This window comes from Lithobates pipiens, unplaced genomic scaffold (assembly GCF_037356315.1).
Source record: "Lithobates pipiens isolate NorthernLeopardFrog02 unplaced genomic scaffold, aLitPip1_a1.2 Scaffold_22, whole genome shotgun sequence".
NCBI lineage: Eukaryota > Metazoa > Chordata > Amphibia > Anura > Ranidae > Lithobates > Lithobates pipiens.
Window position 1 is genome coordinate 323,046,378 of NW_027507784.1, and position 14,578 is coordinate 323,060,955.

At 42.3% G+C, this 14,578-nt stretch overlaps 1 protein-coding gene and 1 pseudogene across 3 annotated transcripts in view; one reads left to right on the forward strand and one right to left on the reverse strand.

The window, feature by feature from the left end:
* DRC3 (dynein regulatory complex subunit 3) overlaps positions 1–13,883 on the forward strand; it is a 30,995-nt gene extending 17,112 nt beyond the window's left edge. For all 3 annotated transcript variants that reach the window (XM_077449524.1, XM_077449525.1, XM_077449523.1), the window contains 5 exons: positions 5,207–5,338; positions 7,504–7,574; positions 8,958–9,081; positions 11,646–11,777; positions 13,347–13,883. In XM_077449524.1, coding sequence (XP_077305650.1) covers positions 5,207–5,338; positions 7,504–7,574; positions 8,958–9,081; positions 11,646–11,777; positions 13,347–13,457 — 570 coding nt within the window. In that variant the 3' untranslated portion in view covers positions 13,458–13,883. The remainder of the gene's footprint in view (positions 1–5,206; positions 5,339–7,503; positions 7,575–8,957; positions 9,082–11,645; positions 11,778–13,346) is intronic.
* On the reverse strand, positions 9,707–10,245 carry LOC143925190 (large ribosomal subunit protein eL18 pseudogene; annotated as a pseudogene).
* Positions 13,884–14,578: the final 695 nt, after the last annotated feature.

A 14,578-nucleotide genomic window follows, 5' to 3' on the forward strand; every position in this document is an offset into this window, starting at 1 on the left:
TCTTGGAAGATAAGTGGGCCTGTGATGGCAGAATGATATCATTTAGCAGTTTTAACATTTATACGGGGCAATAGTCACAGCGGTGTACAGCTGGAACGTGCTGATTATCTCATAGGCTCCATAATAAAATGGTTGTCTGCTTGATTGTAAAAATAAATAAATAAAAACCGCATACAAAACTTCATTCATTCAAAGACTGAGGACATATTGGGGTTGATTTACTAAAACTGGAGAGTGCAAAATCTGGCGCAGGTCTACATAGAAACCAATACGTTCGCCATTTTTTTTTGTTTTTGTTTTTTTGTCAAAGCTTTACTGAACAAGCTGAAGTTAGAAGCTGATTGTCTACCATGTACAGCGGCACCAGATTTTACCCTCTCCAGTTTTAGAAAAATCAACCCCTTTAGGTCACATTATGAGTGAAGAATGTCATGAGATGGCCTCATGAGAAGGGATGACCACGTTGCCCAGGATATACAAAATATAATGGTCACATCAGAACCACAATCTACATAGTATGGACTGTCGTCCCCTTACTTCCTGTAAGGAAAGGAAGTGATGGAAAATCTCTCAAATGGTGATACAGGGAGAAAAAGATCACACTTTTATAACTAGACCCTTCCCTACTCTATTCAAAATGAAAAGGCTTGCCGGATTTAGGCTTTAAGTGTGACTCTATAGATTCTTGCATTAGTGCAGTCATTACTAGGTGGCTTTAAGATGTCCATATACTCACCTATTCCCTGATTATTTAGGTTGTTTTATAATTATTAAAGTTGTGATTGAGTCGTTGATGGTCCATGAGAAAATGTTGGTGGTCCCTAGGGGTTCTGCTGCAAATCAACATTTTAGCGGATGCATACCGCCCAATGTTATTTCCAGTGTTGTTCTTAATGCACACTTATGCCGCGTACACACGATCGGAATTCTCGTCGGAAAAAGCTCTGATGGTTTTCCAGACGGAATTCCGCTCAAGCTGTCTTGCCTACACACGCTCACACCAAATTCTGATCGTTTAGAATGCTGTTACATACAACATGTACGACGGGACTAGAAAAAGGAAGCCAGTAGCCAATAGCTTCCATCTCCTAGTTGAATCTGAGCATGCATGAGTTTTGGCGTGTCGGAATTGCATACACACAATTGGAATTTCCGATAGAAAGTTTTTCCATCGGGAAAATTTAGAACATGCTCTCAATTTTTGGCTGGCGGAAATTCGGACAGCTAAATTCCGATGGAGCATACACACGGTCGCATTTTCCGATGAAAAGCTCTCATCGGTCTTTTTCTGGCCGGAATTCCGATCATGTGTACGTGGCATAACAGTCAATACTGGCAGAGTAGCCTCCCATGGCTTCCAATACCATCTCTATACCGATGACACCCAAATCTATCTCTCCACTTTATTCTTAAAGAATAGCATTTTCTTGTATAGGTCTTTGAAAAGAAAAAAGTGGAAAGTTCCCCACGGGGCTTTTTAAGCAGCAAATAGGAGTCAAATATTTTGTAAAAATCGCAGATTTTTGATTTAAAAAATGGTTAGACACAAAACATATATAAAAAATGAATGAATTAAAATATGAGCTCTGGCATACACAAGGCGAGACAAATTAGGCTGGGAAAGGTTATACATCAAGGGTGATATATTGTTACACTTGGAATTGCACTATCCGATGTATGGAAATGCCCCAATGCATTTCGACCTCAAAGGTTATGGTCTTCTTCAGGGGGATTCTTACATTTCCTTTCCGCCAGGAAGACTCACTTAACCAGAGACTTCTTTAAAACCGGATAATCCCCTTAAGTGTGATCCCGGACCCACTGAGAGCCTGTCCATGCCCTCAGCCCAAGGGGGGGACCCCGATCTGTGAGGCTTGCAAGTGGTCACATGTTTAACGGCCCCCCAACGGGAAATCAAATGGGCAGGAGCACCTTATTGCGTTGTTTAAGTTGTTGTGTGTTCAGATCAAAACAGTATAAATACTGCATCCATCCATCTTGCAAAGCACATATGTGTGCTCTTCCCGGGCATCGTCAGATTATCAATTATTAAAAATAAGATTATCAAAGATGATCAATTATTAAAAATAAAAAATAAATACTGACACTGTCCACTGCCACCCACCCCCACCCCCTTCACCCAGAAGCACTGAGAAAAAATATTGAAAAAGTGACTTAAATAATATTGTGCCACGAGGGGTGGGGGTGGGGGGGGTGCATTTGCGGGCTTGAAGCGCCATCTCCCTGAAATTAGTTTCTGCAGGTTGGGATGTCTGCTATTGTATAGTGAGATTGCCTTGCCTTTCAAATGCATAATAGAGGAGAAAGAGATACTTGCAGTAGTAGAGAGCCCATCTGGTCAGTCATTCATAATCCATTTTCCTGCAATAGGATCAGATTCTGACTACGCATGTGCTAAGTTCTGAAATGAAATAGAAGGCTGGTATGTAGAAATTACCACCCACCCTTCACACAGGAACCTGTAGGTCCTATTTATCTCCCCGGTGCCCCTATGCTCGTCCCAGAGACACTTTTTAGCATGTACGCTCCAGCAAATAACAATACACAGTATAAACTAGTCTCAATATCTCTCCTGAAGAAGTGGAATTATGTTCTGGGAAATGCGTCAAAAGGTTGTCCTATCCTGTCACTCCTCCAACAGAGAAGAATCATACAATTTCTTTTTTTAACTGCTTGCCACATGTACTGTACGTCATCCAGGCTTTTAAGGGTTAGGGTCACCCCCTGCTAACCCGCATTGTCACTGGCTACAGTGGGATTTAGACAAAAGGTAGTGGCCCATGCCCTGTTGATCGGCTGTAGCCAATCACAGCACAGAGTTCTTTGTTTTCAAACACACAGATCAGCGATCTGGCTGTTTCTTCTCCCGGCAAGGCAGGGAGAAAAAAAACAGCCAGACCTGTTAGTAAAAGCAGATTACACTTTTAGGCATGCTGTTTACCCCTTGAGTGCCCCTAGATGTTAACCACTTCTCAGCCAGTGTCATTAGTACAGTGCGATTGTACAGTATTATATCTGACCACTGTATTAGTGTGACTTTTCATGTCAAAATGAGTTAGTGTATCTCCCAGTGAGGATCTGTTAGCACCAGATTGCCTGCCACACTATCTCAGTCCCACTATAGGTTGCTGATCACTACCATTACCAGTATAATGTCATAGCGGTGTAAATTCTAGTATATAATATACCATAGTTTGTAGACGCTATAACTTTCACACAAACCAATTGATATAAACTTACTGGTATTATTTTTTTTTTTTACCAAAGACATGTAACAGAATACATTTTGGCCTAAATTTATGAAGAATTTAGATTTTTTTATTGGATACGTTTTATAACAGAAAGTAAAAAATATCTTTTTTTTTCAAAATTTAAATTTTTTCATTTACGGTATAAAATAAAGAAAACAAACAAAAAAACAGCGGCCATCAAATACCACCAAAAGAAAGCTCTATTTGTGTAAAAAAAAAAATAAAAAAAAATATACAAGAAACACATTGAGAGAATGTGCCACCCTGTCAGCCCTCCAACAGAGTAGAATCATAAAATATTTGAATTTTGAGGTTTTTTTTTTCTGAATAATATTCATACAGCCATACACATTAGACATGTGCACTGACAAAAAAATGTATTTGTTTTCGTTGCATTTGTTTTTTTTCTTTTATCGGAAATTCAAAAATGTGGAAATTTGAAAATTGGAAAATCTGAAAGAAAATCAGTAAAATAATAACTAACTATTAAATTATAGGTGTTGAAATTTCCTTTCCTCCAAATTTGGCTGTTAGTGAAGGTAACGAATACAAATGTATCTAAAGTTACGAATTATCAAAAATAACGAATGCCGAATCTAAACAAATGGAATGGAACAAACTAATAATAAATAAACAATAATAAAACATTTTTATTATTATTATTATTATTAGATTGTTACGTTCCATTCTTTTAGATACAGCATTCCTTATTTAAGATAATTCGTAACTTCAGATAAATTCATACTCGTTACGTTCACTAACAGCCAAATTTGAAAGGAAATCCCAATACCTATAATTTAATAGTTATTATTAGTCATTATTTCAGATTTTCGGATTTTCAAATTTCCAAATTTTCAAATTTCCAAAACTTCCGGAATTTTGAATTCCGAATTAGAATTTTCCAATTTCCGAAGTTTTCGCATTTTCGAATTTCCGAAATTCAGAAATTTCGAATTTTTGGAAATTTCGAATGTCGAATTTTTCTGAAATTTCAAATTTTCTGAAATTTGGAAATGTAAAAATTCAGAAATTCTGAAATGAAAAAATTTGGAAATTCAAAAATTTCTGAATTACCGTATATGCCGGTGTATAAGACGACCGGGCATATAAAACGACCCCCTAATCTTACTGTTAATCTTACATTTTTTTCTTGTACTTACCGTATAAGACGACCCCCTTCCAAGGCTTCCGACGCTTGATATTCCGTCCTTCTTGCTGGAGCAGGAGCTGGCGCCATATCCTTCTTCCTGCTTTTGCTGGAACCAATCACAGCGAGCGATGTATTCTATTAATGAATACAAAGCCTGCTTGGATTGGCAGAGGCTGTATCATCATCAGCCCGCGCCTCTCTGACTCTCAAAGCCTCTGTAGCCTGCTCGGATTGGCAGAGGTTGTTGCTCCAATCCGAGCAGGCTCTGTATTCATTTGAATACATCGCTCGCTGGGATTGGCTCAGCGGTATATACTGTATGTAGCCGAAGCTACATACAGTATTACCGAACCCTCAGCAGGCATCGGAGGGGCTGATCCGGCGTATAAGACGACCCCCGATTTTCGGCCAGTTTTTTTTAAGTGTAAAAGGTCGTCTTATACGCCGGCAAATACGGTAACGAATTTGTCAAAATTAGTTAAAAAATGAATTCGGAACTAAACGAATTTCACGTGTCTAATACACATAGACAAAGGATGGGTGGGGATGTAGACGAGAGACTTTTCAGTACTTGCAAATTTGCTTTAATGATTTTTTATTAATGGTGTTTGAATCTGGTACCCTAAAAGGCCACCTGTGTTCAACGATTCACTAAAGATATGAATTTCAGACTAATTGAATATAATTTGCTATGACTTTCAAAAGATTATTTTTTCATCTGACATGCTCATTCACAATTGCCCTTAAAAGATCAAAAATAAAAATGTTCTGTATGTCTCTCTAGATGTTCGATGAGCTCTCGCAGATCACAGACCAGCAGATCATAGACACCAAATCACTGCAGTACAGTCAGGACATTGCCCAGCTCATGGACTCCCTACTGATGCTGGAGCTGCAGCTGGTGGACCAACTGGAGGTGAGTCCATGTCTCTTAACAGTGATATCATTGTAATCCTGCCATTTCTAAAGGGGAAATTTGTTTAAAGTATAAATAAACCCTAACAATTAATGTATCTTATGTGCTCCCATTTGGTCTGTTTTATTTACCATTGAAAATATTGTGTTATATCTGTTTAAAAAAGTAAAAAAAAAAAAAAAGAGAAATAAAAGTGATCTTGAGCTGAGCTGTGTCCTGTGCACACTACCAGCATTAGCTCAATCATCCCTCTCAGTTCTTATCATGGACTACAGAATTATTAGCCTTTATGTTGCAGAAATGAGGTGGTCGGAGTATCTTAGCAAAAGACAGTGGGCAGGGCTGACACCACTCAGTTCACCAAACGTGGTTTGTCAACCCATAACAGGGCTTAAAAGAGAATTAAAAGAAGACATGCTTTCACTTAGGCCAAGCTGGCCAAAACAAATGATTTTATGCCAGAACGGTTTGGCATTATCAATGTTTCTCAAGGTGCCATGCATATGGGACCCAGTTTGTCCTAGATCGGCGTTATGGGTTACCATGATGGGGGAAGGGGGGCATAGCACCAGCTCCAACTCCCACCCTCTGCCACTCCGCCGGAGTCAAAAGGTACGATCCTGATGCAAAGATGGGGGCTGTCTTATTAGGTGACCTGTGCTGGGGTAGTGGACTGTGTGATTTGGGGGCTCTGTATAGGTAGACTGTGTGATTGGGGGGGGGGGGGGCTGTGATGGTGGAGTGGACAGTGTGATTGGTGGGCTGTGTATGGGTAGGCTGTGTGATTAGGGGGCACTGTGATGGAGGAGTGTCTGATTAGGGGGCCTATGATGGGGAGTGGACTGTGTGATTGGAGGGCTCTGTGATGAGGAGGTGTCTAATTAGGGGGCCTGTGAAGGGAAGAGTGGACTGTGTGATTCAGGGGCTCTGTATGGGTAGACTGTGTAATTAGAGGGCACTGTAAAGCGGGGAGTGGGCTGTGTGATTGAGGGCGGGGGGGGGGGGCTCTGTATGGGTAGACTAAGTGATTAGAAGGCACCATGATGGTGAAGTGAACTGTGTGATTGGGGGGCTCTGTGATGGGGGACTGTCTGTTTAGAGGGCCTATGATGAGAGCGGGGACTGTGTGATTTGGGGGCACTGTGATGGGGAGTGGACTGTGTGATGGGGGGGAGGGGGGCTCTGTATGAATAGACTGTGGTATTAGACGGCACCGTGATGGAGGAGTGAACTGTGTGATTGGAGTGCTCTGTGATGGGGGGGGGGGGGGGGGGGGGCTGTCTTTTATAGGGGGCCTATGATGAGAGAGTGGACTGTGTGATTTGGGAACTATGTATGGGTAGACTGTGTGATTAGGGGGTGAACTGTGTGTGTGTGTTTGTGTGTGGGGGGGGGGGGCTCTGTATGGGTAGGCTGTGTGATTAGGGGGCACTTTGATGGGGGAGTGAACTGTGTGATTGGGGGGCTCTGTGATGGGGGGCTGTCTGTTTAGAGGGCTTATGATGAGAGAGTGGACTTTGTGATATGGGGACTCTGTATGGGTAGACTGTGTGATTAGGGGGGCACTGTGATGGGAGGGAACTGTGTGATTAGGGGGACACTGTGACGGGAGGGAACTGTGTGATTGGGGGGGGGGGGGGTCTGTGATGAATGAGATGGACTGTGTGATTGTGGATGCTGTTTTTTAGGGTATTGTGTGATTGAGGGGTTTTGTGATGTTGGACTCCATGAGTGATGGGGGACTGATGTGATGGGGGACTGATGTGAGAAGGGCTTTCATATATATGGGGGCTCCGATGTGAGTGGAGGTCACTGATGTGAAGGGGGTTTACCTTCGCTTTAAATAGTTTGTGTGGCCCAAACTGGTCCAAACAAATGATTCCCATTCCAGAATTCCACGGTCTTATTACCGCAGTCCTGTCGGCCAGAACGTCTAGCATGGAAATAATTTGTTTAGGCCGGCTTGGCCCAAATTAACTATTTAAAGTGAAAGTAAATCTGGAATTCTCTTTGAAAAGCTGGCAGATCATCAGGTAGTTCTGTACATGTGGGGTCTTTAAAAGGATAAAACACAGGGAAATTTGCATGTATTGCAGAGATGTGCTGTATATTTGTTTATGCCTTGACATACACTTTAATAACTTGCACATTTTCTCTGCACACAGGAGATCATTAAGGAATATGAAAGGAATATCTCTGAACTGGTGTCAACTTTTCTGGAAACTGTGCAAAGCCTATATCCTTTTCCCTGACATGTCTTGTAAATCAAGCCAGCAGCTAGTATACAGCGATCTTCTTTTTTCTGCATTTGTATTCCCTGCCTAGGATTTCTTCAAAAGATAACAGAATATATAGTGTCCTTTGTATATGCATAAGTCCCTCTGTGAGTACCGGCCCCCATTCTCTAATCAAGTCATGTGATTTGATGACGCAACACATTGGGAGGAGCAAGTGACGTCACACTGCAAACCAGAAGTGTGTTGTCATCCTTTTTGTTGGAGTTTTTCAATAAAGTTTACCTGGATACTGATGTGCACCAGTATCAGTGCACAATATAAGTATAATGCCCTGTACACACGGTCGGAAATTTCCAATGGAAAAAGTCAGATAGGATTATGTTGTCGGAAAATCCGATTATGTGTGGGCTCTATCGGACTTTTTCTGACGGATTTTTCGACGCACAAAGTTTGAGAGCAGGATCTAAAATTTTCCGACAACAAAATCCGATTGCATAAATTCCGATCGTGTGTAGACAATTCCGACGGACAAAGTGCCACACATGCTCAGAATAAACTAAGAGATAAAAGCTATTGGCTACTGGCCCGTTTATAGTCCCGACGTACATGTTTGACGTCACCTCATTCAGAACGATCAGATTTTCCGGCAACTTTGTGCGACCGTGTGTATGCAACACAAGTTTCACAAAATCCGTCTGAAAAAATCTGATGGATTTTGTGGTTGGAATGTCCGACCGTGTGTATGGGGCATAAGACATTTTACAGAGAGCACTATATATTATCTTATCTTTTGAATGAATCCTTACACATTCATTGCACAATTGCTGAGGATGAAGCTGGATTTAGAAAAGAGGAATGTGCAAATGTGCATGGGACCTGATATCGGGTCAGTTAATAAAGTGAGAGCATAAGTATGCCGGTTAAGGGATTTATGCATGGGGTGAAAAAAGGAATATAAACGTAACAACAAGTTGGAATTATCTGGCATCATTATCATTGAATGAACACAATATCATGAATATGAATGGACACTTGGGACTTTCTTTTTATTGTTTGTTTTATTATTCATTTATTTACATCTTGCACTTTGATGTTGTTTTTGGAATATTGGGCTGAGTATATGACATAATTCATCTGTATATGATCTCTATACTGCGTGGCACTGTCTGAAATATATTTTTTAAGTACACTTGTGTGGGAACAGAAGAGGTGTGAGCAACAGTAGTGACTGACACTAGTCTAATTTGTTTATCACTTTTGGGTGGATTTACCCTTTAAACAATGGACCAATCAGATGGAGAAAGTGGGCAGCTTAAACTCAGCAAACATTTAACATTTCAGTGACTTTTTGCCTAGAGTTGTTCTTTAACCCTTTAATATACAATGGCTCAGATCAGAGACTTGGAGAACCACCACCATGAAAAGCTCCTGGAATTGTCTATTAGCATGCTGGAAAGAGTACTTAAGGGGGAGATGGATGAAGACATGACTGATGAGCTTCGAGCGGTGAGCATTATAGCACACTCCTGGAACTAACCAATGTCCTTGGAGACCCTTAGAGTAAAGAAGGTTTATAAACATTGTTCAGTTTTGTGTTGCCGTCTGTGTCCCATTGGGAAGATTTTTTTTTTTTTTTTTCAAGATTTAACATCTTTAATGAGTACAAAGCACAGATGGTGTTTAGGTCTTGTATCCTCTGCTTGCTCGGCCACCTCTAGCACGCTCAAACTTTCTACCCTTATGCCACGTACACACGACCGGACTTTTGGACAGCAAAGGTCAGACGGAACGAGTCCGTCGGACAATTCGATCATGTGTGGGCTCCATCGGACCTTTGCTTGCCAAAAATCCGGCGGACTTTAGAAATAGAACATGTTTTATATTTTTCCACCGGAACTCCGCCGGACCGAGAAATCCGTTCGTGTGTATGCTAGTCTGATGGACAAAAACCGATGCTAGGGCAGCTATTGACTACTGGCTATGAACTTCCTTATTCTAGTCCAGTCGTACATCATCACGTTCGAATCCGTCTGATTTTGGTGTGATTGTGTGTGGCGAAGTCCGTTCATTCGGGAAAGTCCGTCGGAACTCCGCCGAAAGTCCGTCGGGAAGACTGGCGGACCTAGTCCCTCTAAAAGTCCGGTTGTGTGTATGCGGCATTAGAACGAACGTAGGGCTTGGCGTGACTGTGTGGAGTACCAGGTGCCTTTCCACAGTGTCTGTACACCTCTCGTCCCTTGCAAGGACCTGAAAGCAGAACAGTGTTCTGGCCTTTGGGGGCAGCGAGAGCCAACTGGTCAAATGTCAAAATTTGTCCACCAGTTTTAAGAATTCTTCTGCGTGCTCCAGAAGACACTTTACATGCGCACACCTTGAGTTTGGGGATATCTTGAATTCTCACATCATCTGTGATGCATCCAACCACCACAGCAGTTTTGCTTTCATGTCCAGGAAGCTTCTTCTTGCGAATCAAACAGAGAGAGGGGTGGCCTGATGGTACGACTCATGAACAGACATCTCAAAACTACTTTGTTGAAGGTGCCATTTGTATGACGAGCCAAGAAATGGTATAACTTAACCAGAAGTCTCAGGTAGATATCCTGACTTTTGGGCTTTTTTCGTTGCACCTTTTGGTCTTTGTTGTGACGGATATATACTCCCATGATGGCGGCTTCTCGGGGAGGAAAGGTGGGAAGATTTCTTTTTTACATCCTTTCCCATAGCCAAGACAGGAAGTGAGAAGAAATTTCTCTAAATCAGCCTTTCTCAATCTTTTTTTTTTAACACAGAAGAACCTTTGGAATAACTTTCCTGTCTCAGGGAACCTCTGCTAAAAAATTACTATGCATACAACTCATATGTACATTAGTGTGACAACCTTAAATTTGGGATTTCCTTTCACTTTCATTGATAATGGTTGCCAGAACAAATGGAGAGGGTGAATCTCCGTAACATGGATAAAAACAGAAATCAAAACCTGGCAGGCACTCTAATCCCTCTCTAAAACTAGAAAAAAAGATTTACCATCAATGATGGGGAAATTGCTTTTATCGTATTTCCTTATTATGGTTGGCTCACAATATCCTGGTTACCTTAGCTGACTTCATGCCAAAAGAATGTCGTTACAAACTGACCTAAGTCCTTAAAAGGTAATTTTGTTTGCAGTGAAAGTTGACAAATTTTCTTCCACAAGTCTTATATGCTACATTTATAACTGGGAACATTCTGTCACATCTCAGTGCTTGCTATCCTGCATCCATCTGTGACCCCAATTTAGATTGTAAACTCTGTGAGCAGGACCCTCCTATTCCCTTTGTACTGGATTGAATTGTACTGCCCCCCCCCCCCACAGTGTAAAGTGCTGTGTAAACTATTGGTGCTATATAAATCCTGTATAATAATAATCTGTGTCACGCCGTGGAAGCAGATGGGACTCCGTGGCGAAACAGCATCTTTAGCTAAGTATTCTTGTTATGTTTTCTAATATTATTACCAGTGGCGGCTAGTGCTGGGTGATTATGGGGAGGAGCAGGCGGGCCTCTCCAGGTCTGCATTCACCCTAGGGGCGGAGCCCTCCAGCAGTCACGGCTCCCCTGGCACCCGGCGCTACGGCTTCTGTATTGACCTGGTCTTCCATCTCCTGTCCTGATTGGCCAGGCGGGAAGCCAGAAGCAGATACTGATTCACTGGTATCACAGGGTGGGGTGGCTCGGGGGACAGTGATCTGCACCCCACGGACAACATAAAACAGGTCAATTGGGGCCTTGGGCTGTGGTCACATGCTTGTGAAGGAGTGAAGGACCTGGTAGAGACCTGTTGGTCCAGCGCCCCACACTGATGTTGCGGGCTGGGGGCGGTCCCCCTGTACCCATTGTGGACCGGCCACCACTGATTATTATATTCGCTGTCTGTATCTGTCATTAGTTAATTAAATGTTATACTTTTACGTATTTGTGCGATCTCGCTTTGCACATCTCAATTACAAACCCAAAAACGTAAACTATCACGTAACCATGATAAAATAATCAGTTACGCTTTAACTCTGCATATTTTTCTCTCTCTGCTGGCAGCTATTTGTGGACAAAGACACCATTGTCAATGCAGTCAGCGCCTCGCATGACATACACCTGCTGAAGATCGATAATCGAGAAGATGAACTGGTCACCAATATCAATAACTGGGCCACCAACCTCATGCAAAAAGTAAGACTAGAAATCATGGCATTGTTAAAGCAAAAAGTCAGTGCAATCAAAACTGGAATTCACCTTTTTGGGTTGAAACAAGAAGTTTAAATCATTCACCGGCCTGATATTTTTCTGCTGATGAGATCAAGTTGCATAGATTTTCCCACTAGTTTCTTATACACTATAAGGCCAAATGTTTGAGGACACCAAACAATATGAACAATATGGGCAGGACACGGATTGGAAAACTGCTCCCCCTAGGGAGAAGCTGACCTGGATTTGCAGCAGTTGGGTAGATGGTGGTGAAAGCGTGGGCACACAGAGGACTTTGCTGGCTGGTCACGAAGTGACAGTAGGGGGCCCTGAGAAGGGCCAAGGGTCAGGGTCTATGACCCTAGTCTTCACCAAGGTGTAGATGTTGCAGGCGGTGGCCAGGTTGCGGTCCTCCGACTCACTCAGGCAGGCCACAACCCAGGGAAACATGAAAAAGTCACTGAGAATACACTGAAATACAGGGGAGAAATACAGGCAGGGAATGCAGGTGAAGATAAGGGATTGACAGACACACAGAGAAAAAGACTGGAACAGATAAAGAGGAACTAGCTGAAGTACAGAGGGAGACCAAAGATAGGACATAGGAAGGACAACTCAGGTAGGAAACTGGCAAGGGAACACAAGGGGCAAGGCATAGGGTACAAAAGGTTGAATAGGATATAGGGGACCACTATAGACCAGGGGCCTTCCCACCTTCTAACGAAAGGGCCAGTTTACTGTCTTTCAGACTTTAGGGGGACCAGACTGTGCCCAGTGGGAGTAAAAAATGCCCGATCTTTGGTATTAGGGAAAGAAATAGTTGGTGTCAGTGGGGAGGAATAATACCCCATTTTTGTTGTCCATGGAAGGAATTATGCCCCATTGTTGGTGCCAGTAGGAGGAATAGTGCCCCATTGTTGGTTTCAGTGAGAAGAATAGCGCCCCATTGTTGGTTTCAGTGGGAAGAATAGCGCCCCATTGTTGGTTTCAGTGGAAAGAATAGCACCCCATTGTTGGTGTCAGTGACAGGAACTATGCCCCACTAATGGTATCAGTGGCCAGAATAGTAATTCAGGGGCCAGATAAAGGCAAGCAAAAGGCCACAGTTTGGAGACTACTGCTATAGATTAATAATACCATAACTAAAACTAATCTATCGGGGGGTCAAAGGGGAAAAATGCCCATTACACTTGTGGCCAGTAGGAGGAATGCAACCCTTACAGTGGTGAATGCCACCCTCAGAGCCACTTCTTAATGAAGCCCTAGCAACCTCTTGAGGAACATTTGGGTCCCATGGAACCCTGGCTGAGAATGGCTGCTATAAAGTATCACTTGGCTGACAGTTTTCAGTCTGCTGACACTACATCCAGGATGGTGGTTAAGAGCAGCAACCTCAGGGCTGTTGGATATTTTCACAAAAGAGGCTTTTATGTGTAAATAACATGAATAAAAAGACATCAAATTCACATTACTTTGTAGTAGGGTTTTTGTATGTTGAAGGGTAATGACGTTCATTGCCATTCCTACTGACTGTGTGCTTTCATGTTTGGACAGGTTCACAGAGAAGAACTACAAAGAAATCGTAAACGGGTTGCAGAGATCAACATGTATATTGATCACCTGCGGGATGAGCTGGACAACCTTGATGGCCATGAACAGATATGACTGCCTTGAGACTGAGCCCAGCTAACAGACATTCAGTGGTTATCAACACCTTCATCTATTCTCTGCCATGTTGTTTTGAAAAAAAGGGATGGGGGTGAATTAGGTTTTTTTTGTACTATTTTCATTCTTCATCTTCTGGCCAGGAGACAAAAGTAGAAGAGCCCTCATAGAACTCTATATGGCTGTAATGCTCCAGGAGAGTGAGACTTGTGGAGCAGAATGTCACCAAACACTGGAAGCTGTATAAGTATGCATTTCTGGAGGGGGAGGGTGGATTAGTTTTAGGTCAGGGCAAAGGGGCAAAAGGTATAAGTGCACTTTGGTGATAGTGCCCCCATTGTTTAAAGTAAAACTCCTTCAATAGTGTATGTGTTTACTATACAAGATTTTTTATTTAATGTAATTAAAAAATGCCTTTCATCTCAATTTTCCACTGTTTTGATTTCTTTTTAAACCGCCAGTAACGTTGTTTTTTGTTTTGTTTTTGTGAAATCTTTTGAGAAGAAATTTAGCCAAATATAAAAAGATTCAAATAAATAAAGGATATAATGATAAAAAGTTTGTAAGTTTAAGGCCTCCTTCACCCGGGGCGTATTAATGCATTTGCCCGTGTGAGGCCAAGTTTGCCTGTACAGGGATGCACAGGTGTTCTGTCCATTCCGTGCTGGCAGTCCCATTGATGTCAGTTGGCAAGCAGCGGCTGCGCAGGCACAGCTGTTCCTCCCAATTTGATATCTGTGTGGATGTAGATGTGTGTACTCAAACTCACACAGTGTGCATTTGGGCCGTGCACCTGAATTGGGAGCAGCGCCTGTGTCCGTGCAGCCGCTCCATCCCAATAAACATCAATGGGACTGCCGGCATGGGGAACACCTGTACATTTTCATGTGGGTAATTGTGTCCTCACGCAGGGCTTATCAATGTGCACACCTACAAGGCCTAAAACTAAAAATCTGTTTATGAGTGTAAAATTAACGTATGAATTTTATACAAAATAATCTATATTACTATCTGTTAAAGTCCCATATACAAAGATAAAAAAATAGATGAGACTAAAGTGTGCTCATTCCCCCATTTATGGGGTGATCCTCTAACTTCAGCATGTCGGAACACGACTTTTG